This window comes from Meriones unguiculatus, chromosome 15 (genome assembly GCF_030254825.1).
Source record: "Meriones unguiculatus strain TT.TT164.6M chromosome 15, Bangor_MerUng_6.1, whole genome shotgun sequence".
NCBI classification, from domain to species: domain Eukaryota; kingdom Metazoa; phylum Chordata; class Mammalia; order Rodentia; family Muridae; genus Meriones; species Meriones unguiculatus.
This window is the reverse complement of record NC_083362.1, coordinates 73,115,937-73,139,999: the sequence shown is the minus strand read 5'-3', so window position 1 is coordinate 73,139,999 and position 24,063 is coordinate 73,115,937. Positions and strand designations below refer to the sequence as shown.

At 45.4% G+C, this 24,063-nt stretch overlaps 1 protein-coding gene across 1 annotated transcript in view; it reads right to left on the bottom strand.

Moving 5' to 3' along the window:
* Nucleotides 1–24,063, bottom strand: part of Sag (S-antigen visual arrestin) — a 39,676-nt gene that overhangs the window by 1,705 nt on the left and 13,908 nt on the right. Inside the window, exons 6-14 of the mRNA XM_060368797.1 lie at nucleotides 22,500–22,559; nucleotides 18,540–18,616; nucleotides 17,276–17,411; nucleotides 16,243–16,327; nucleotides 12,529–12,601; nucleotides 9,119–9,256; nucleotides 7,587–7,664; nucleotides 5,640–5,663; nucleotides 1,963–2,018 (exon numbers count right to left, since the gene is read on the bottom strand). Coding sequence (XP_060224780.1) covers nucleotides 1,963–2,018; nucleotides 5,640–5,663; nucleotides 7,587–7,664; nucleotides 9,119–9,256; nucleotides 12,529–12,601; nucleotides 16,243–16,327; nucleotides 17,276–17,411; nucleotides 18,540–18,616; nucleotides 22,500–22,559 — 727 coding nt within the window. The remainder of the gene's footprint in view (nucleotides 1–1,962; nucleotides 2,019–5,639; nucleotides 5,664–7,586; nucleotides 7,665–9,118; nucleotides 9,257–12,528; nucleotides 12,602–16,242; nucleotides 16,328–17,275; nucleotides 17,412–18,539; nucleotides 18,617–22,499; nucleotides 22,560–24,063) is intronic.

The window sequence follows — 24,063 nt, the reverse complement described above, 5'->3', positions numbered from 1 at the left end:
CAGGAAGCCCAGTCACAAATCTCAAGAAACCAGAGTTCTGCAGCCATGGCTGATTTGTACTAACGCTTGATCTCTGAAATTTTTATTATTATTTTATATTTATTTTTGTTTTATATGTATTAATGTTTTGCCTGTATGTCTGTATATGCACCATGTGTGTGAAGTGCCCATAGTGGTCAGAAGAGGGCATTGGATTCCCCTGAAACTGGTGTTACAGATAGTTGTGAGTGCTGGAAATCCAACTTGTCCTCTGCAAGAATGAATGCTCTTAACCACTGAAGCCATCTCTCTAGCCCCGACTCTCTGAAATCTTAAGCACACTTTAAGATTTAAGTTTAAGATTAAAGGTGGTGCATACCTTTAATCCCAGCCCTTGGGAGGCAGAGGGAGTTGGATCTTTGTGAGTTCAAGGCCAGCCTGGTCTACAGCATAAGTTCCAGGACAGTCGGGGCTACATAGAGAGAAACCCTGTGTCAAACAACAACAATAATAATAAAAGAAAGATCACTGTTACATCCAGACACTCTAAGTTATGTGGTATATGAAAATCCCTAACTGAAGAAAGAATAAATTTACTTCTTCCAAAGTAAGTCACCTCTACTGAAAGTTCAGGAAATGACACAACATAAACTGTGGCACCTCAAGGGACTGCATTTTCGCTTTCTTTGAAGGGAACCAGAACATTTGAATCTTACACCTTTTAAAAATTACACATAAATATTGCCGCTGGGAATGAGGCACAGTAGCAGAACACTTGCCTATCATGTGAGATATTGAGTTAATTCCTAGCAAAAAAAAAAAAAAAAAAGAAAGAAAGAAAGAAAAAAAAATAAAAGGAAAAAATAATTGAAGAACATGTTTTCAAGACTGCTTGGCTGGGCAGTTGTGTCCCATGCCATTAATCCCAACACTCAGGAGGCAGAGGCAGGCAGATATCTGAGTTCGAGGCCAGCCTGGTCTACAGAATGAGTTCCAGGACAGCCAGAGCTACACAGAAAAACCCTGTGTTAAAAAACAAACAAACACTTGAATCTGTCTTCTTGGATTGCCATCCCAATTAGTCCCAAATAAATGTTTAAAACACTTTTAATTTAATGAGACAAATGTAAATTAACCAAAATGTCTGACTAGACTGTACTTTCTCCCATAGGGGAGCTTTTGGCAAAGTGCACTGAGGATTTAAATCTAAAATATTTGGTAGAGATACTTTGAGAAATTATTTTTTAATAGTCTTGCTTTTGCAGCCTAAACTGGTCTCAATCTTGCCACCCTCCTGCCTCAGCTCCTGAGTACTGGGATTATAGGCGTATCCCAGCCACACCTTTCATTTAACTTTCTTTCTCAGCACCTCCTTGAGCTCTAGCTCAAACAACATCCCATTCCCCATCTTTGCAGGCAGAGTTTCACAGATGTGCAACTACGGCTTTAACATGCACGCAAGGGTTAGGGTTAGTGGATGGATCATCAAATGAACGGAGATGGTGGGAACCCAGGCTGACCTTTGCTGGTATTTTCTGTAATCTCATCACTATCACTACTTTCAAAAATATGTATCACCTTCTAAATGCCTGTTGACACTTCTGAGAGGACTTTTGTTCCCATACAAAATAAAGCAAAGCCTCTGGTTCTTCAAAAGACTTGTTTCTTACATCATCTAAATCAAAATCAAGGTCTGTGGCCAGAAAGCTTCTGCAGTGACACTGTTGCTGATAAAATCTCATGAGGTCATCTGCGTCCAACAGAGGATAGGAACACTATGCCCTCCACAACAGGCAGGAGGTGTGCAGGCCCAGGACTGAGCAGGTGAGCTGGTTCTCCCTTCTAGGCTGGCCTGGTTGGTCACCTTGTAGATGACACCCAGGTTCCGAAAGTTAGTCAAGGAAGACCAGGGATAAATTAATGCGCAACAAATTGCCAGTGGTGAGTGGGTAAGGGGCATCTTCGACAATGGGAATGACTGACCTGGGTCCTCAGGCTGTGGGTGCATGAGGCGGAATGGCACTTCAGTAGCCACTTCACTAGAAAAAAGGAAGATTACAGGCTGGTGAGTACACACACACACACACACACACACACACACACACACAGTTACAGATCACACAGCACAAACTTGGAGCTGCAGAGATTCTTCAGAAGATTCATTCAGTGAGATTCAAAACAAAACAAAATGAAACAGACTTCAGGAAGTGGTCAGACAGGAATTTGAAAGGTATTCCCTGGAACGTGGTCCAGGAACTTCACTCAGGCACGGCTGAGGCAGCTGGTGTTTTTAGCTCCCTGTATCCTAGCTGCACTGACGTGAAACTGTGGGAACGGAAGAGGTGAAACCCTACAGGAAGACTGGTTATTAAAAACCACTATTCATAAGGCAGAGGCAGGGGCAGAGACAGAGACAGAGGCAGGCAGATCTCTGTGAGTTTGAGGCCAGCCTGGTCTACAAAGCAAGTTCCAAAACAGCCAGGGCTACACAGAGAAACCCTGTCTGAAAAAAACAAACAAAAACTATTCATGGGGTTGGAGAGATGGCTCATTGATAGCCCTTGCTGCTCTTCCAGAGGACCCTGGTTCAGTTCCCAGCACCCACATCAGGCAGCTCACAACTGCTTGCAATTCTGCTCCAGGGGATCCAACACCCATTTCTGGACTTCACAGATAATTGCATTCATGTACACACACCTTAAAATAAAATAAATCTTTAAAAAAAAACTATTTATTGCAGCAAGACACATTTGAATACATTTTAAATTTTATGTGAGGGGCTGGAGAGATGGCTCAGCAGTTAACCGCATTGGCTGTTCTTCTGGAAGACATGGCTTTGATTTCCAACCATCTGTAACTCCCATTTTGTAGGAACTAACACATTCTTCTGGCCTGTGTGAACACTAGGTACACAAGTGGTACACAGACACACTTGCAGGCAAGACATTCACACACATTAAAATAGTAATAATGATGATGATGGTACTGTAGTATATGAAAACCAAACTAGAAGTGCAGTGTCTCAGCCCTCCTTCCCCTTGAACAGCAATCCAGAGGAAGTGGACCCAACAGCCACCTCTGAAAATCACTGTCTGTGACACTGTAGCTGTGGGTATCCCTGGTCACAGTCTTCACTTACAGCTCCAGCCCTTGGGGCACAGGGGCAGAGGCTGCAAGTTGCCCAGGTTCCTAATGCGTCCTCACCACCAGACTCCTTTGCTGATGTCAGCATGCCACCAGACTCAGGTAGCAAAAGCTCCTTCGCCAGCTTCATGAAAGCACATGGCACCTCCTTTTTACGCCTACACAAACTCTCCCGTCTGTTGTCCATCGTGTGCAGTGATACGGAGTGGCCTCTTCACTCACTTAACAGAATCCTGGAACAGTTTTAAGGGTCTAGATCCAAATTATACAATGTGAATGGATGCTATGGAAAAGCATGGCCACCAGACATAAAAGTCTGGAAAGCTAGACTATGCTTCAGGACCTCATTCTGCCAGGGGAAAGTTAAAATCAAACCCGACCTCTGCTGTGGTGCATGCATGACTCTCTCTATACTTACTTCTCCACAGGCTGAAAATAAATCCTTTAATCCCTCAAAATCATAAGAATAGTTTTTTTAAAAAAAATCTCTGTGAGGCTGTTACAAGGGTTGGCATGGCCATTTCTTGCAAAACGTGGAGAGAGACAGAGTCCATCACATCTCTAATACTAAAATGTTTTGGGCTACATTAGAATTTATATGAGAAGAAGGTGTCAGAAATCCAAGCCACAGGGAAATCAAGAGAAATTATGCATGGAAGTGGGAAAGGGGGATGAGAAAACAAAGGCTATGCCCTAACATCCCAGGACCCCTGCTGCCTATCCAGCTCTGACCTGCTTACAGTGATCCAGGTGCAGTCCAGATCTAGATGAAATGTCAGGTGAAACACAGAGACGGGCAGTAAATGGCTTTTAAGGGCAAAGGATGGCCCAGGATGATTCAGCTCTAGATCTGCAACATTCCAACTCCCCACATCACAGAGATTCTAATCAGTTGACCTGCCTAGTAGCCCAGGTGATGGGACAAGATGATAAGAGCTGAGGCCAAGGACTATGTCAGGTGAACAACTGCCTCAAATATTTCCAAACTTGTTGGTTCTTTGTGCATGGTTCAAAAGACACCTGTCACCATTCGCATTTACCAAAAGGTAGAAACAATTCAAGTGTCTGCTGGGAACTAAAGTTTTCAGGAGGAAAAAAAAAGTGACATCTTTGTTAAAAAATTCTATAAGGCTGAATGATTGATTAGAAATCCTGTGACTGTGGCGAGTAGGAATGTTGCAGCTCTGAAGACAAACTTATCTTGGTCTATCTTTATCCCTCAGTAGCCATTTGTTACCTGCCCTTGTACCTGGCATCCTTGTGTAAAATCCTCTGGGGGATGTACAAATAGACTCCTAGCCCCACATCTAAGAATGCCACCAAGACAGTACCTGAGGCCTACAGCAAAGATTTTCCCACCTAGCTATAACCTGCCTACCCGATGTCTTCACCAATGTATTAAAAGAAAAACAAACAACTTTGATCTATGATTTTCTTTGTTCTTTTGCTATTAAAAAAAAACAAAAAACAAAACAAAACAACAACAAAAAAAAAACCAACAACAAAAAAACTTCATAAAACTGTTTCTATGTCAGAACATGGTATTTGGAAACCTGAACCTATGTTCCCAGGTCAGCATTGCTCATTCTGAGATCCAGAGTAAACACTGTTCTCTCTGAGTTGCGAGCTATGTTTTCATGTCAACACCGCAGGTGAACAAACAAAATGTGGTATGTCTACACAATGGACTATTACTCAGTCATGAGGAGGAATGTACTGTAGAAGATGCTACATCATGATTAAGTCTTGAAAACACAGTATGTAAAAGAAGCCAGTCACAAAGGCCACATAGAGATTTGGTTTTGGTGTTTGGTTTTTTTAAGACAAAATCTCTCTATGCAGACAGTCAAAGATAACCAAAGAAACGGGATCCTCCTCCCTCTACTTCTCCAGTGCTGGGATCACAGGTATGTACCACCTTCTCAGTTTCATGCAGTGCTGGGAACTGAACCTGGGGCTTTGTGCATGCTAGGCAATGCTGTACCCACTGAGCCACGTCCCCAGCCCCAGCAGAGGGAGATCTATAGAGACAGAAAGCAACCAGTGCTTTCCAGGGTCTGTGGAGAGGGAAAAGGAGTGCTTAACAAGCCCTGGGTCTCCTTTACAGATGTTTAAAATGCTTTGAAGATTAAACAGACTTAGGTAGCGGTGATTGTTGTATGGCGTTGTAAATGTACTTCATTCGATTGCGTATCTTTAGAAGTGATTAAAATGGTAAAACTTGTCATAAGTGGCTTGTACCCATCCAACACACACAAATGATAGCTGGATAGAGTATACTAGTTTTTAGGGGTGTGCGTTGTGTGTGTGTGTCCTTGCCTGCACACAGGCCTACTAATCGCCACCTGTTGGCTGCTGGTGCTCTCTTAGAACACGTCTGAGTCAGCATGCACCCTTCACAGTGTCTTTGAGCACTGCTGCCCAGAAGCTAGTTTTTACCAGTTTCTGGTCAGTCGCAGGCTCCTTGTCCCAGCTCTCAGGGAGCTGAGTGGAGAAGGGAGGCGAAGAAGGCTTACCTGGATGTGAGCTCTCCTAGAAAGCTGGAAAACACAAAGCAAACAGGCACTTTAAGTCCCCAGAGGCTATACAACTTCAGGTCCTAGTGTTCAAAGGCGAACAGTCCCCCACCCAGCCTGGTAGGCATGGCTCTCACTTCCTAACACAAATTCCAGGACCGCAGGGTCCCTCAAGGCTCAGCCTCACTGCTGCCTGCCGTAGGTTTCCCCTCTTTCTCTGAAGGATTGCTTAAAGAGTGGACTCACTTAGAGTCAGACATAAGCTGCAGAACCAGAAATACCCAACTGCCCTGTGGTGGTGGAGCATACCAGCATCCTCAGTCCTCTCAAGAGGCAGAGGGACGGCAAGAGAGCCTTACTCTAGGTCATACAGTAGGAGCCTCCCTCAAACAAAATTTAAAATTTTGAGAAAGAGAACTCTCAGATCAGGGTTATACAGTGAGACTCTGTCTTCAAAAAGGAAAGAAAAGAAAAGCACAGGAATATAATCGCCAGGTTAAACAAATATCCAAATCAGACCCATGCAAATTGGGGGACTCTCTCTTCTCTACTTAAAAATAGGGACATGCACAGAGACTCACATGGCCAGGCTAACCCAGGCCCATCAAGAGAAAAGGCCAGCAAGCACAGCTGGGAATGGAATCTGAAAGTAGAATGAGAATTCAATTCCTCTCCTTTTAATTAGAGTGAGGCTATTGAGTTCACCACCACCACCATCACCCCCAAAGAAGAGAGAAAATGGGCTCTTGTGGCTGGGAAGATGGTGGAGAGAACTGGCTACTCTTTTGTTGTTGTTTTGATTGTTGAAACAAGGAGGGGCTCTCTCCACACCCTGGATGTGCTGGAACTTGGTAAGACCAGGCTGGCCTTCAGGGAGCTCTGACTGCCTCTGCCTCCCAAGTGCTGGGACTGAAGCTGTGTACTACCGTATGTGCATTTACATGCATGTAGGCATAATACCCATACACATAAAATAAAAATTAAGAAGTCCTTAAAAGGAAATAATTTCTTTAGAACTCTCAATAGCAGTAATTTTGTATGAAAAGGTGACCAGCCCCTAATTATGTAAAGGAAGGAATCCCTTTAAGGACAGAAAAGTCTAAGATATCAATAAACCTCTCCTTCTTCCTCTTCTTTTTAGTAGTCCTTGATGTAACAGAATTTACAGCAATCCTCCTGCCTCTCTTTCCCAAGTGGTGGATCACAGGTGCACACTAACATGGCATACTTGAGTTTTGTTTTGTTTTGTTTTGCTTTGTTTGTTTTTTAAGACAGGGTCTTATGTACCCCAGGCAGGCCTTTAAACTTCTTTGTAGCCAAGGATGACCTTGAGCTTCTGAACTTTCTCTGCTTTGCAATGGTGAATTATAGGCGTGTGATGATGTGTCCCATGTATTTGGTAGTGAGGATCAAAGGCAAGGCTTTGTGCCTGTCAGGCAAGCACTCCACCAACTGAACTGCATCTCCAGCCCCAATTTAAAAACAAAAAAACTAAAACTAAAACAAAACCAGGGTCTCACCATGTTTTATCACAGGCTGACCAGCCCCCCAAGATGGCTCGTGCCACCACACTAAACTCAAATAAAGATTTACAGAGAGTTCATCAGACAGCTGCTAGTCTTTCTGAAATCTGAAAACTTAAACTGATGTCCTTTCTTTCTTTCTTTTAACCTAGCAAAGCAATTTACTTTTGCAAAAAAGTCTGCCTGTCAGCTTCTACTGTTTGTAGATGTTCACCCATTTCTGCTCAGCGGTCCTGATGGTACAGGTATTTCAGCTTGCTTTTCCAGGACACATTGCCTCCAACAAAACTGCAGAAGCTGACAGAGGGAACCATGCCATACTCCTTGTGGGAATTAGCAGGTATCTTGGGCTTCCTTTGCCTTCTACCTGCCAATAATTCAGGGGAGGAACAGGGCACACAGAGATGGAGCACCCAACACTTACCCTGACACTGTGAGCTTCACCTTGATATGGTATGACACCAGGATGCCCATGACAGTCCTGTCAATGCCCTCCTTGATGCTACCCAATCAAAAAGAAGGAGAAGGATTATGAGAGTAGAACCAGCGTGGGAACCACCCTGCCTCTCCTGCCAGGGCCACCATTCTAAAGATGTCTTGAAACTGGAGAATTGTACACATTGGCCTCGAGTCTTAGAACGTTCCCACTCACGAGGCGGGGGCTGGGCTCTGAGTCGCTCCCGATGGCGTTCACCCAGGGCACAGCACCTCCAGGCTCAGCTTCCCGCCTATCTCACACTCCTGCTCCTCCCCCTCCCTGCCTTCCCTGCCCACCATTCTGTAGCTGCTGAGTCCTCCCTGAAGCCCAAGAGAGTGCAGTTCATCCAGGTTCCAGCTTCAGCTAACAATCTGTAGGGGGCCTTTGCCACATCCTACCCAGCTATGCCCCCAAGGCCCCTTAGCACCAACCTTGTCAGCTGTGACCCTACCCAGGTCTTTCTACCAGGTACATCCCAACACCTCCAACCCTAAAGCCTTCCTGGACACAGCCAGGTCGCACTAGGTCTCCCTCTCCTGTGCTCTGCTCATGAGAAAGTCACAGGAACTCTCTCCTAGAACTTGACCTCAGGATCATAATTGTTCTGGGTTGCACCCAAAAGCTCTGTCTGCCCAGCAGCCAGCATGGCACCTGACACGAAAGGAAAGCTCACTTAAGTTGATGAACAAGGGGTGTGACATGCACCCAAAGAGACTGTAGGGTAACTCTAGACTCCACGATCATGTATGTAATTCCTCAATCAAGTCCCCCACTGGGCATTTTGTCACAGATTATTCTCTCCTGTGACCCAAAATGGACAATTTAAGCACTCTGTGCCTCACACCTTTAGAGTTTAGCAGCCTATAGTCTCCCAGCAAATGAGGCCTAGAAGGGCAGCTAGCAGCTAGCTTCACTAGTTCCCCCCCCCCAGATCTTTTGCCTAAATCAAGCTAGCAGTTCTCCAAAACAGAGTTGGCAAGTCAGCTCTTCTTTTCAAGAAATCTGGTGCCTATCAGTAGTCAGTGGGTCGTCCAATCTTTCCAGACGGAAATGAACGGCTAAAAATAGCCAAACGCAGTAACTCCGTTTACGTGTTCAGGGTGCCACACGAGCTAGCAATTCATTTAGATGTAACGGACATTTCCAGAACACTCTCTGAGTGTCAGACAACACACTTTACATAACCGTCCCAGTTAGTCTTCATCACTGGCATGTGCGATCGGAACTGTGATTAAGCCCACTTTCCAAACAGGAAAACTGAGGTTCTCAGAGAGCTCAAGGAATTTGGCCATGGCCACCCGGAGGGCAGGCAGTGACACTGTGCTTGGTGTAAGGCTATGTCCAGAGCCAACCTGGACAACTACAGCATCATGACACAGTTGAAGTAGGAGAATTTCTGATGTGCCCACCTATGAGCCCCTGGGGCAGCCCAGTACCAGCCCCCCTGATGACCGATTCCCACAGCTTCCAGGACTCACATGGTGCTAGAGGCCAGGTTGGTGTCTTCATGCTTGATCTTCCCATCCAGTGCAATACCTCTTCTTTCCCTGTTGTTAGCCAGCAGAGGCACCAGCACCAGGGTCTTGGTCAATGTGCTGTTTGGCTGCACTTTTTCTCTTGAGGAAGAACCATGAAGAGTTTATGGCTATCATAGCCACCATCAACACCATGTCACAGCCATCATCAATAGCTCAAGATCCTATCCACCAGTAGCATTTTCAGAGTCAAAGTTCCCTCACTGGGCAATGGGACATGTTGTTGTGAAAACATGAGAGCCTGGGAGCAGCAAGACTGAGACATTCCAAGGCTGCAGGGATGGCTCGGTTGGTAAAACATATGGCATATATTCTCAAGGGAAGCCCTGTGCTGTCTCCTGCAGAGTTTCTGTAAACTGGAGAGGTAGAAGGCAGATTCCAGGAACTCATTGGCCTGCCAGTGTAGTTGAATCATTGATATGCAAATTCAGTGAGAGACTTGTATCAAAAAATAAAAATAAAAATAAAAATAAGGGGTGGAGATGGTTCAGTGAGTTTGAGGCTAGCCTGGTCTGCTAAGGCTGTTGTTATACAGAGAAACCCTGTCTCAAAAAATAAATAAATAATAAATAAACAAACAAACAAACAAATGAGACCAACTAGCCCAAATATCCAAGACCTCAGCCACTCCAGAGATTTCCTGAACCCCACAGTGGGCAGCAGAACCTCTAGGTTAGTGTCAGCAAAAAGGCTCATTGTGGACCACTCACTGTAGCCAAAACTGTCAGTGCATCACTGATGGAGGGTCCGCAACCACCTGTAACCCAGACAGACCACTCTGCTTTTGGTTCAAAGCATCACAGCTTTCCCGGGGCTTCTGCAGAGGGCTGTGCGTTTCTCTATGTCTGACAGAAGTATAGAAGATAGGCCCCCTGAGGTCCTAAAGTGATATCAAGGCTGGACTAGTCATTCTGCAGCAGCAGGCCTGGGCTGAGGGCCGACGGCAGCGTGTAGACCACTTCCTGAGTGAGTTCCCAGACATCTGGGAATGTGAACCACCTCCCATGGGAAGGACGTCCCTGTTAGCTCCCCCACCCCACCCCAGGAGTTTAAAATGTCTTTGGCCTCTGGTGAGTACAGGAAGAGGCAGCCACACCCTCCCACCTAGGTCAAGGTGCTATCTCTTTCCTCTCTTTCCCTCTCTCTCCAGCTTGACTGTCCTGAAAGGGGGCCCTCAGGCTGGGATGATAGCTGTTCTTGTAGTACAATTTGCTGAAGGACTATGCCAAACCCACAGTCCTCTGAAGAAGGGCTGTTAGGATCTCAGACTGCATGGTCAGCAGCAGCTTAGAAGGGACGGTTGACCTGGTTGAGGAAGCCGGCCCGCCAGAGCCCTGGCAGCACTGGGTGTGTCTGGAAGAGTGGTTTGGGCTCTGCAGCCTTCCCAAGTGGCCTCTACTGTGAGACCAGTGTGAGAGTTAATCTTAACGGGACTGTTGTGAGAAGTGCCTTGGAGATTAGAAAAGCAGGGCTCTGAATGTGTCTGTGAGAACATTTGCAGAGAGGATTAACCCAGAGGGGAAGATTGCCCTGAATACAAGCGCTACCATCTTATAGGCTAGAAGACTGGCTGTAATCAAAGAGGGAAGAGAGAGAGAGATCCTGCTGGTGCTGGCATTCTCTGCCCCCTGCAACCCCAGCTGCTGGGCTCTGCCACGCCCACCTCGCTGTGACAAACACTGTGAATGGGACAGATATTCCCTTGGGCAGTTTGTTCACTCAGGTGTTTGCCCCAACAATGAAAAATCTAACGTGATCTGGCCCCGTTTCTAGATTCCTCCTGCCCTCAGGAAAATCTTAGAATGGTGTCCACTCTTCTGTCAAAAAAGCACACAAAGTTTTGAATGAGAAAGAACTGTAAAGACAACAAGCCCCACAGTTACGGAGCAGCTGCCAAAAGGCCAGTCAAGGCCAAGACTTCCCACTCCTTGAACCTCCCAGACTGTTGGAAGTCAGCTATGAGTTACTCTTCTTGTTCTTTCTTTCTTTCTTTCTTTCTTTCTTTCTTTCTTTCTTTCTTTCTTTCTTTCTTTCTTTTTCTTTTTTTTGTTTTTCAGGACAGGGTTTCTGTGTGTAACCCTGGCTGCCCTAGAACTCGATCTGTAGACCAGGCTGGCCTCCAATTCAGAGATCCTCCTACCTCTGCCTCCCAAATGCTGGATTAAAGGCCTGTGCCACCACCTCCCAGCAGCTGTTCTCTTTCTTAACACTGTATACCTATATTTAAATACAAGGCTGTATTTGTTTCGAATAGTAGCTTACTCTGAATTTGGATTTTAAATATGTGAATAAGGTTTTTTTTCCTCACCACCCACTCCTCCCTTCCTCCCCAACCTTCCTGTCACCCTGGTGAGGTGGCGATGCTTATCCAAGCCCCCACCCAGCCTGCATATTAAATGAACCCCAATTCCTAGCACAATGCATAATCCCTGGCAGGCACAAAGGATCTACGGAGAGATTCTATGTGCATTTGAGTCTCCTGAAGGGAGAAAGTCATTCACAAAGAGCTTAGAACGGATCCGGTTTTCTAGCCAAGTTGTCATTGCTACAAAATTTTCAAGTTGATAAAATGATCGAAAGATACAGTCATCAGTGATTGTGGAAAGCCCCTCCCCATGCTAGAATGGGTCTCTCTCTCTATGATTCTTCTTTGAAAAGCCTAGGCCCATATTCTTGGGAGGTTTTTTTTGTGTGTGTGTTTGTAAGCTAAGCACCTCTCCTTCTGTCAAGTCTTTCTCTGAATCATCATTCTTTCTGCTTCTCAATAAAACATCACTTTTAAACATGAGTGCTTCCTTCTACAAACTAACTTTACCTTAATTGTTTGGGATTAAAGGCATGTACCACCACTCCTGGACCTCAGCTTTCCTTTACCTGATACTTGCTCTATAGCAGGCCAGCCTTGAACTCAGATCTGCTTGCCTTTGTCTCCTAGATTAAAGGTATTTATTTCAGTGGATCACACAGTCCTAGAAGGTCTTTGGATGTGATCTTGTGCCAGAGCAGCCATGTTCTGAATCAAAATTCCTCTACATGGGTTAATAGCTCATTTAGTCATCTTCTGGGAGCAGAAAGAGCACCCCATTCCTGTCAACACATTCCAAGGATACAGAGTCCCTGTTGTTCCCTTTAGTGACATTTCTCCCTGAGTCCTTGTTTTGGAAGATTGATCTCTCAGCCCAGAGGGGAAGTAAACACATGTCTTAGATGCTGGCTTGCTTTTTAGCCCTTGATGTGAGAAAAGGGGAAGAAGCAGAAGCTGGGGGCCTAGCAGGGCATTCTAGTTTCCTGTTCAGAAGAGGAAGTTGACAACGTGGGCTGCCGCCCAGGAAGTGGAAAGACAACACACTTACTGTGTTTCCTCTGTGGCCACAGGCTTGATGTAGGAATCACTTGAGTAGAGAACCACATTGGCTATTTGTTCCACTGCAAAGGGAAGACAGGAGTCGGGTGATCAGTGCAGGCCCCTGGTGCCTTCTAGGAGACAACAGGACCATTTGAATCTAGTTCTAGTTTTCTCAGCCCCCAGCTCAAAGGCTGTAAAAATTCAAGGTCTGGTTTCAGGCCATTTCTATATACCAACGATTTGCTCTGCATTAACTGCCATCAAAACACCAGGCTCTGAGATTCAAATCCCAGGAGCCCCTCCCTCTCCTCCAAGCCCATAATCTCCTAAAATCAACCTTGAGAATTAAAAAAAAAAAAAAAAAAAAGTTAAAGCAGCCATCACAGTGCCCAACTTATAGAAAACTATCAACAATTTGTTTCAGAAAATTCAACAGCTTCTTTCAAGGTCATTAGTTTTGTTATTAGTATTCAACAAACTTTGAAAAATATTTTTATTTGCAACATGTTTTACTGTGTAACCCAGGCTGGCCTATAGAACTCACAGTACTGTCTCAGGCTCCCAAGTGCTAGCATTACAAACACGAACCAATGGACTTTTCTGAGAAATAATTTTAAATACAAGTATTCAATGATACATTACCAGTTTTGCAGCTGTCTCTGAAAGTTTGCTTCTATTCTTTCAAATTTTAAATTATGACCCTTAGGTGACATTATTTTTGAAATTTTTATTATTGGAGGGGTCATGCACATGTCAAGGCACTTATCTGGAGGTCAGAGGACAACTTGTAGGGAGAGTCACTCTTCAGAGATCAAACTCATGTCAGTAGGCTGGGAAACTTTATGCCAGTTCCTCCCACAGCTCAAGGGGGCATTCATTTTGAAAAGGAGGGCTTTTTGTGGAAGTGATGGGGTCACAGGGGTGGCACCCTCATGGATGGATTAACAAGGAGGTACCAGGAGCTTATTGGAGGATGAGGTTCTCAACAGACAAATCTGCCAATACCTTGCACTTGACTTTCCCAGCCTCCTAAACTGCCAGAAATAACTATTCAATGTTAGCAGGATAGAGTGGCACCTACCTGCAAACACCAGGACTGGGGACGCACAGCAGGAAGGTCTGAGGCCCACATCCCAGTGTGCATCAGCTACCTAGTTTATGGTTTTTTGTTTTTTTTTTTTTGCCACAGCAGCGTGAGGGGATAGACAGACCCTACTGCATAGACTAAGAAAGGTATTGGCATTGAACACAACATGCTGGATAACTTAGTCCTACAGAGAACTAAAGCAACATAAAACAAGATTGAATTCAGATTTATATTAGCAAGAAAGAAAAAAAAATAGATCGTCTAATATGCAACTCTATGACCATGCATGGCACATGTGTCTGACACTATCTCAGCCTATTTTCTGTTGCTGTAACTGAAACCACAGATGGACTATTTGTTTTTTTTTTAAATGGAGGTTTAATGAGCCCCTGGCTCTGGAAGCTGGGACTCCCAAGTGGTGCTTGCATCTGACAAGGGCCTTCCTGTTGGATCATAATAGCAGAGGACCTCAAATAGTGGGGGCAGGGCCGGTGTGCTAATTTAAGTCTCTCTACTTCTTACAAAGCCACAGTGTTGCTACCGGCCCTTCCTCATAACCTCAACTGACCCTAGCTACTTCCCAAAGTCTTACCTGCAAATATCATTAATGTATGAATGTGAGGATCAAGTTTTAAACACATGAGGCCTGCATCTCAGTGTATGAGCCCCCTACTTTATGGTGTTTTTGCTACAGCAGCCTGAATGGCCAGATAGCATCTACTACATAGACCAAGGAAGGTCTGTTTGGGTGGGTACATTCAAACCACAGCAGATAACTGGGCTGTACACCTCCTGGTTTGTATGGGACAAACCCTATTTGTGTGTTGTGTGTGTGTATGTGTATGTGTGTGTGTGTGCGCGCGCGCCCATGCACAAGCACCCAAAAGTGTGTATATGGGCATACACTAAAGATCAAACCCAAGACCTTGCCTATGTCCAGCAAGCATGCTAAAAACTGAGTAATAAAAAAAAAAAAAAAGGAGGGGATTTCATATAGTCTAGTTTGGCCTTTGCATGTGGCTGTGGCTGGCCTTGAACTCTCAACCCTCTTGCTAGCTGAGCCCAGCTACATTGCCTAATTTAACACTAAAATTCCCATATCCTCTGTCCTTCTTAACATGGAAAGACTAATTACTCTGATGTTGTTAAATCTACCTTATCTCAACCATAAGTGTTTTAGTTGAAAGCTGAAGTCTAAATTTACACTCCCAGGCCAATCCATTGTGGGTTTTGTTTGCTGTTTGTTTTGCCCACAAAAGACTACACATTTTATTGTTTGTCTATATTTTTAATGTTTTGAGACATAAATCTAGTTATATTGCCCATACTGGCCTCAGATTCACAATCCTCCTGTCTGAATCTCCTTAGTGCTAAGATTATAGATAAATGTCAGGATGCTCTAAGACCTGCCCTTTGATGGCTCTGAGCTGAGGAAGTATAGAGGAACAGCGGGGGCCAGGGGCACTCCATTGCAGCACCTAACAAAGTTGTCCTCGCTAGACACTCATTCAAGGAGAGACAGCACACTTCACTGTTCATGAAACACTTTTCCTTAGTGCCCATGGGCCTGGGAAGGTAGACCAGGAACCCCTACTGCGGGTACCAACTTGGGATTCAAGGGATATCAGGAACCCAGTATTTCAAATCTAGTGCCTTGCTTACTACACTTAAGGTGTTTGTCAACAATAACAACAACAATAAAAAACCTATCTCTTGTCCAAAAATGGAGATGGGGCTAGAGAAATGTTTCAGTGGTTAAGGTTCAGGTCCCAAAACCCACATGGCAGCTAACAAGCACCTGTAGCTCTAGCACCAAGGAATCTGATGCCCTCTTCTGGCATCCCTGGGTACTGCATGCACACGATACACAGACATACACACAGTCAAAACACCCATACACATTAAATAAACAATTAAAGAAAACAAAAACAAAAAGGGAATGATCTCCTTGGACTTCCAAACTGATATCTAGCTCCCAAGGGCATCTCTAGAAAGGCATGGATCATGTCATCCAAAGACAGGAAGGCCCTACTGGATACAAAGTTCCAAGACAAAAGGCAGCCTAAGAGAACATGATAGTGAATGCGATAGCTTGTTTTTGAGGAAGGGTCCTCACGAGGCCCAGGCTGGCCTCAACATACACATACATTCCAGGACAGCCTTGACCTTCTGATCTTCCTGTCTCTACCTCCCAAGTGCTGAAGTTTTAGGCATGCACCATCTGGTTTATGCGGTGCTGGGGACTGAACCCAGGGCCTCCTGCATGCTCTACCAACTGAAATATGTCCACAGCCTGAATGTGGTGACTTCTAATGTCCTTCTTTCTTTAAGTTCCTGCTAGCTGCAAGGCGGTGGTGGTACACACCTTTAATCTCAGTACTTGGGAGGCAGAGACAAGCAGATCTCTGTGAGTTTAGAAGCCAGCCTCATCTACAGGGTTAGTTCTAGGACATTGAAGGCTAGACAGAGAAACCCTGTCTTGAAAGGCCAAAAAAAAAAAAAAAAATCCTGCTTTCAATGGTAACAGTAACAGGTAAATCCAAGGACAGAGGTGGGACTGGGGCTCATCAGGCTAGAGCGATGCTGAGGAGTGCTAGAAGGCCCTGCCTTCCAGTTTTGAGATGAAGGTCCTACCTGACACATTAATCTTCTTCACAACCTTCTCTGTGTTATTGGTCACAGTCACGGTCACAGGGATGGGTTCTCCATGGAAGTATATCTGAAAAGTGAGAGAGAGAGGTCAGAAGAGAAGAACAGAGAGCAGTAGGTGGCATCTTTGAGCTGAGGGCTCTCTAGACCACAATTTTCTTAATCCCTTTCCAGTAAAGTTAGGCTGAATACCCTTCAATGTTAGAGAAGCTGAAATGATAGCAACATTTCCTCTAGAGGAGGGTATGGACATGTCCAGCCCCATCCCCCATCTGCAGAAGACAAGGGGGTCGAGGGATGTGACAGCTCTGGCTTTAATTGTCAACTTGTTTATATCCTAGAATCACCTGGAAACAGTCTTAATGAATTGTCTACCTCGGCTTGTTCTATACGCATGTGTATGGGGAGATATCTTGATTGTTAATTGACGTGGGCAGAGGCAGCCCCACAGTAGGTAGCAGCATTCCCTAGGCAGGGGGCTCTTTGAAGTTCCTGCCTTGATGTCATGGTTTGGGGGTGGGATGTGTGAAATGAAAAGACCCAGCAATGCCCTGTGCCATCCAGCCCAGGGTAGGCATGCTCATACATGTGTGCACTAGTGCACACACGTGCATCATTTACTCTGGACCACGAGAGCCCTGGCCAGCAGCTCTTCACCTTCTACTACCGTGACTCTCCTCACTGGTGACATCACTTGACATGGCTGCCCCACGAGTTTTCAGTGAAATCTGAGGAAGCGAGCAACTGAGAGTAGTACGGTGAGCAATGCTGTCTTAGAGAATTAGGGTCCAGGACTGGCCAGGGTGGCTAGAAGGGATATTTAAACCCACAGCCCCCCGGTCTATTGGGATAGCCAACAAGTGCGATGATAAGGCGTGGTGGCTCCAGGTGACTAGCTCCAAATTAATGGGAATAAGCTGGTAACTTGCAAAGCTTTCACTGTGGCAGAATAAAGTTACTTGTGATACATCTACACAGTGAGGCAGTTATGGTCTGAACCCAGTGGGACGTGGATTACCTCTTTGGTGAGGGAGACTGAGAGGTTCAGGGGCTTGTCAGACATGAAGAACTGCCAGGATGCCTCAGCACAGGGCTGGGGACCCATGTCAGGTGGGGCATGCTGCACTTTCCGGATCAGTAACCTCACAGAGCTCCTGAGGAGAACAGAGCCAGGGTTCATGGTTAGTGCCCTCCCCCGGTCCCTAATGCTTCAAATCGGCCTGCCAGGGGGTGTGGCAAAGGCCTGCCCTGGTCCCTCTTCTATGACCCCAGGGGCTGAGTGCTGAGCCAGCACTGTTCTCGAGGGTCCCCTGCCTCCGGTCAGACTCTGATTGGCCTCTTCTCCGGAGAGCCTGTATCATGGTTTCAGATGCCTTATGCGACCAGTCCAATGTAATACACTCGTGTGATACATTGTCACTGTCATAGCATGGGAGTTCAGTGCTTGCCTAGTACGTACAATGTCATGGGTCAGACCCACAGCAAAACACACAGCACCAGGAGATCTGGGTGCCAAGCATGAGGACAACATGGGATGGGTGGAGACTTAGGAGTGAAAGTGAGTTATCAAATAGAGAGAAGGTATAGGTTGGGAGGGGGAGGTGCTGGGAGTAGAGAGAATTTTTTAAAAAAGAAAACCGAGCACCTGGTGTGTAGGAGCAATGTTTATTGGTGACAGATTCTGTTTGGGATGATACGAATCTGAGTTAGATTCAGATGACGGTGAAACATTGTGAATAGACTGTTAGGAAGTCATACACTTAAAAGTGGTTAGAATTGTAAACGTCCTAGTGTTAAGACATGTTTTAAAAAAGAAAAACTATAGGCATGCTCTCTTATACCTGGCATTCTCATGCTCGGGAAGCTGAGGCAGAAGGAGCACCCATGAGTTCTAGGCCAGTCTTGGCTACAGAGTGAGATCGTTTCACAATAACATAAAAACTAAGAAGAGAAAATAAGTAAATAGAAAGAAAATGAAAGAAAGGACCAAAATTAAAAAAAAAAAATGAAATTTACTAATGTAAAAGAAAAAGAAAGGAAGGTTTTGGGGGCCCATTGGTTCCTAGAGTTTTAAGTCCATTGTCATTCCCTTTTATGTCTCCCCCTCCCCCCATATAAATGGCAGTCCTTATCTGCCCTGATCTGGGAAGGTTCCATGACATCAGCCACAGGGAACCAAGCTGTGGACGGAGTTCTGTCACACCAGGATAAAATGGGGCCGTTTCTTATCCCCATCTCTGTACCATCCGGACCCTCCCCGAGTCCCATAAGAGTCCTCTTACTTCTTGGGGATCTTATCCTCTTCAGCATCTGTGAGGTCTGTGGCAAATGCTTTGACCTCAAAGTCGACCCCACAGCTCTGTTGGACACAAGAGAACAGACAGGACAGTGGTTAGCATCTCCCTTCCTGGGAGTTAAGATAGAGGTCACACTTACAGGTAGATATATGGCCCTAGCTCTTCTCCTAAGCTGTGTCTTTCTTGGGGTTGTCCGGTGAAGACTAGTGGAATCAGCTGGAGAGATGGCTCAGCAGTTAAGAGCACTGGCTGCTCTTCCATAGGTCCTGAGTTCAATTCCCAGCAATCACATGGTGGCTCACAACCATTTATAATGTGATCTGGTGCTCTCTTCTGGAATGGCATGCAAGTGTACATGCAGACACAACATTGTATACATAATAGATAAATAAATAAATCATATATTAAAAAAAAGGAACGGGAGAGATGACTCAGTGGTTATGAGCACTGTCTGCCCTTCCAAAGGACTTGGGTTCAAATCCCATCAGCCACAACTGAACTGTCTGTAATGCCAATTCCAAGGGATCTGACACCTTCACACTAATGCACATAAAATAAAATAAATTAATTATTAAAAAAAAGACTAATGGAGTAGTGTACTGCTAACCTAACATTGACATCAGTGTAAGGAACACCTTAGTTAGGGTTATTATTGCTATGATAAAACACCATGACTGAAAAAGCAAGCTGGGGAGGAAAGGGTTACTTGGCTTATGCTTCCACATCACTGTCCATCACAAAGGAAGTAAGGAACCTGGGCAGCAACCTGGAGGCAGGAGATGCAGGGGCCATGGAGAGGTGCTGCTTACTGACTTGCTCACATGCTTGCTCAGCCTGCTTTCTTCTAGAACCCAGGACCACCAGCCCAGAGATGACACCACCCACAATGGGCTGGGTCCTCCTCCATCTGTCACTAGTTAAGAAAATGTTCTATCTGAGCAGTGGTGGTGCACATCTTTAATCCAAACACTGAAGAGGCAGAGGCAGGAGGATTTCTGAGTTCAAGGCCAGCCTAGTCTACAGAATTCCAGGACAGCCAGGGATCCCAGACAGAAACCCTGCTTCAACCCCACCCCCTGCAGCCTGATCTTTGAAGTCATTTTCTTAATTGAGGCTCCTTCATCTCAAATGATTCTGACCTGTTTCAAATTGACATAAATTAGCCAGCACAAGGAGTAAGCAAAGGGCCAAGAGCCACTGCGGAAGGACATCCTGCCAACATGCCTCCTGAGGTGTGCCTCTGGAGTCCCTGAAGGTCCATGCCTCCCTCTACTTTGTCCACAAATGTGAACCTGACCTTGCGTGAACCCCTGACTTAATGCTGCACACAGAAGTGGAGACCGACACAGGTGTTCATGGCGCTGGGAGGGTTACAAGTCCTGCTGGGCTGCAGACACTCTGACGTCAGTGGCTCCCCCAAAGCCAACCCTGGCCAGACAGCACTGGCTCACAGTGGTTGGATTTTTCCTTCTACATGAAGTGAGATGGCAAGATCACCTCATTCTCAAAACAAAAGAGAACTTCTAACCCTGCACGGATGGAACGAATGCCTCTGCCTGTGATACTGAGCTCTCGGCTCCCTGTGCAGGCCCCGGACACCCTGGTCTCTTCCCAGACAGGAAAGCTGAGACACCCACCCATCCCACCTATCTCTCCGACTCTGCACTGGTCTCTGAACAAGACACGCACTTCCACAGGCCTCACTGGGCTCTGAGGCTCCCCTAGGATGAAGCATTCACTCTCGTCATAGCCGTGTAAAACTGAATAGTAACATAAAAAGATATCATGTACTTTAAAATTTCTGCCTATCTGTTATGTAATGGTAAGGTATTATACTGTATAACCATTATATAGTGGTGAAGTATATTATATATATATATATAATATACTATTTTATTAATATAACATCAAATAAATTACATAATGTTATATAAGATTGTAACATGTAACCTGTGATACATTAAGTGACATGCATTATATTCATATATGTTAAATACATATATTACAATTCTAATAATTGCCTATGTGTCCCTCAAGCCTCCTAGCTGCAACCAAGTCCCCAGCTCCGGGATGTTGGAGGTTCGCAGTCCAGAAGTCCTCCCACCTTCTAAGAATAGAAGGGATGGGAGGGGCTCTGACCTGCACAGTGTTGCAAAACTCCAGAAAAGTCAACTAAGAATCAGGATTTGAGGCCTTCTTGAAAGAGCACTGATGGTCCTTAGTTCCTGGTCCCCTTCTTGAGTGACCACCTTATCCCTGATCTCAGTTGTCCTCAGCTTCCCTGAACCATGGTATGTAAATGTTTTAGAAGTAATATTTCTAGTGAGGCCCAGAAAGCAGACACATTAGTGTAAAGCCACTCTCATGACATGACATTGGCCTTTGCTATGTGTGACCGGTTCTGAGCATGCCCATCCCATCCCATTTAGTTCAATTCTATTCTGTGCTATCTCATCCCAGTTTATTTTTAGTGCCATCTCTGATCTATGAGCCATGAGTAGGTGATGATAGCATGTTGATAAACACCATCTTTATATGTGTCACTGTCTTTACATATATCACTGTCCACTGTCCTCCATACTCAAGTTACAGACCTGTCATCATGGTCAGTCTTGGGGCCCAGGCAAGCCAGCACCTGCCACTTCTCCTCTGGTCTCCATTCTCTTCTTTATGCCTGCAGTCCCTGGTCCATCCTGGTCACACCCTCCTTTCCCTCCGTTCCCCTTCATGGCACATGCTTGACCAACTTCAGATCCATTCTTTCTCCTTTGTAACCCTGAGTCAGAGCCTGCTACTCAGCCCCTCTAGTAATTTCCATGTCACTCAGGCTCAAAACCAAGTCTTCAAGCCCTGTGTGCCCTATGCTTTCCACCCTGACCTCAGCTCCCACCCGTCATCCCTTCTCCCTTCATTTAGCAGAAAACAGTCTGAGCATGTTCTGTCTGCTCCAGGTAGCAGGGCCTCTCTCCCGAGAGTCTGGCTTTACCCTTTTCCTACAATAAAGATTCTGACTTTAAATGCCATCCAGTGTCTCTCCCTCACACAAGCCTGAGGATTTCCATAGTGCCTGTGGCCATCTAATATGAAAGAAAGAGAGAAAGAAAGAAGGAAAGAAAGAAAAGCGTGGTAGCTTGTGACTATCATCCCAACCCTTGGGAGGTAGAAGCAGAAAGATCAGGAGTCCAAGGCCACTCTCAGTCTCAAAAGCCTGTTGACCTGTTCCCTGTTTTCTTCCTCTTCTGGTGTCTATCCCATTTGCCTTTCTGAATGAGGATTGAGCAGGGTCTTCCTTTTTGCTTAGCTTCTTTAGGTGTACAGATTTTAGAAGCCTACCACAGAGGGACTCTGACTCTATCCAGCAGTGTATCAAAGCAGGTGCTGAGACTCAGCCCAACTTTGGACAGAGTGCAGGGAATCTTATGAAAGAAGGGAGAGATAGATAGATTTGGAGAGGACAGGAGCTCCACAAGGAGAGAAAAAAAAATCTGGGCACAGGGGTCCTTTCTGAGACTGATACTCCAAGCAAGGACCATTCATGGAGATAACCTAGAACCCCTGTACAGATGTAGCCCGTGGCAATTTGGTGTTGAAGTGGGTTTCCTAGTAATGGGAACAGGGACTGTCTCTGACATGAACTCAGTGGCCTGCTCTTTGATACCTCCCCCTGAGGGGGGGGGGGTGCAGCCTTACCAGGCCACAGAAGACAATGTAGTCAGTCCTGATGAGACCTGATAGGCTAGGGTCAGTGGGAAGGGGAGGAGGACCTCTCCTATCAGTGGGCTGGGGGAGGGGCATGAGAGGAGATGGGTGGGATTGGGAGGAGACTAGGGAGGGGTCTACAGCTGGGATACAAAGTGAATAAACTGTAATTAATAAAACAATAAATAAAAATTTAAAAAGCCTGCTGAAGGGGGATGAATCTGTGGCATTTCTTTTTTAACTCACCTTCCCAACATCTTGTGGAGCAGGCTGCAACATCACTGAACACGGCAGGTAGTCAGGAAACTGGAACGACACAAGTACACAATCATTTCCTTCTACATGCTGTATAAAACCATCATGTGAGATGACACAAACAGACAGAATTTTGGTGTTTTAACACCCAGCCCAACGCTGATTTATTTCCAAAAACCTCTAACATGCACATAGACACACAAAGGAGGTTGTACCTAGGACATGCGTTCATCACATGGGCCCCAGTGCGGTCACTGGGACCAAATGTGGCTCATTATCTGGTTCATTCACCTCACCGGCCCTTATCCTATTCAAACATCTTTCTAGCCATTTTTACACATCACAATTTCTCTCCACAGCGCTTAGAGCTTCTACAGTGCACACTTCAAGCAGCTGTTCCTCTTTGTTGGACACTTACAAACAATACGCAATAAATATACACCTTCAAAGCCTTTAGTCCAGTTTTAGCCAACTAATGTTATGTGTTATATTGCTAGAAAGTGAACCATCAGGTCAAAATCATACACTTAGTGGCGAGGGGACAGGGTCTTTCTCTAGCTACATTATGCCAGCCTTAAACTTTCAACGTTCCTGCCTCTGCTTATCTATTGCTGAGATCCATGGCTGAGGAAGCATGTTCTTAAAATATTTATTAATTTCTAAATATTATGTGTATGAATGTTTGCCTGCATGTATACGTGTACTGCATGTGTGCCTGGTGCTCACGGAGGCCCGAAGAAGGTGATGGAGCCTCTGAAACTGAAGTTACAGACAGGTGTAAGCCGCCATTCGGATGCTGAAAACCAAACCTTGTCCTCTGCAAGAGCAGCTAACCTCTGGCCATCTCTCTAGCCCTTGGCTGTTGCTTTTTTTTTTTTTGTAATTAATTTTTTTTTTGTCGTTCTGTGCAGGGGACCAAATTTATGCATACCAGACAAATGCTCCAGCACCAAGATATCCCTCCAAAACTTAAAGAACCCATTTCCACTCAGTCATGTTGGCCCATGCCTCTAATCCCAGCACTTGTGAGTCAGAGGCAGGAGGATCTGAGTTCAAGGCCAGCCTGATTCATACAGCAAGCTCCAGGACAGCCAGAAAAAAAAATTCCATTTGCAACAAATTTTCTTTTGTTTTTATTTTTTGTATTTTTCAGGGTGAGGGTTGAGATAAGGTTTATCTGTGTTGTGCTGGCTGCCTGGAACCCATTCTGTAGACCAGGATGGCCTCCAGAAATCCACAGAGATCTTCCTGACTCTGCCTCCCTAGTGCTGGGATTAAAGGCATGTACCGACATACCTGTCCTCTAAAGGTTTTATACACATTTCAAAATACTTATGCCACTTCAGGTTCTTAGCACAGGTGCATAGGGGTACCCAGGGCCATTTATGATATATATAATACATATCACATAGATATACACACATGTACATATTATTTATTTTGAGACAGTGTTTCTCTGTGTGGTACTGGCCTATCCTGGAGCTTGCTCTGTAGAGCCAAGTGGTTTTGAACTCAGAGAGCCACTGTCTAAGGTTAAAGGCATGCACCGCCACAC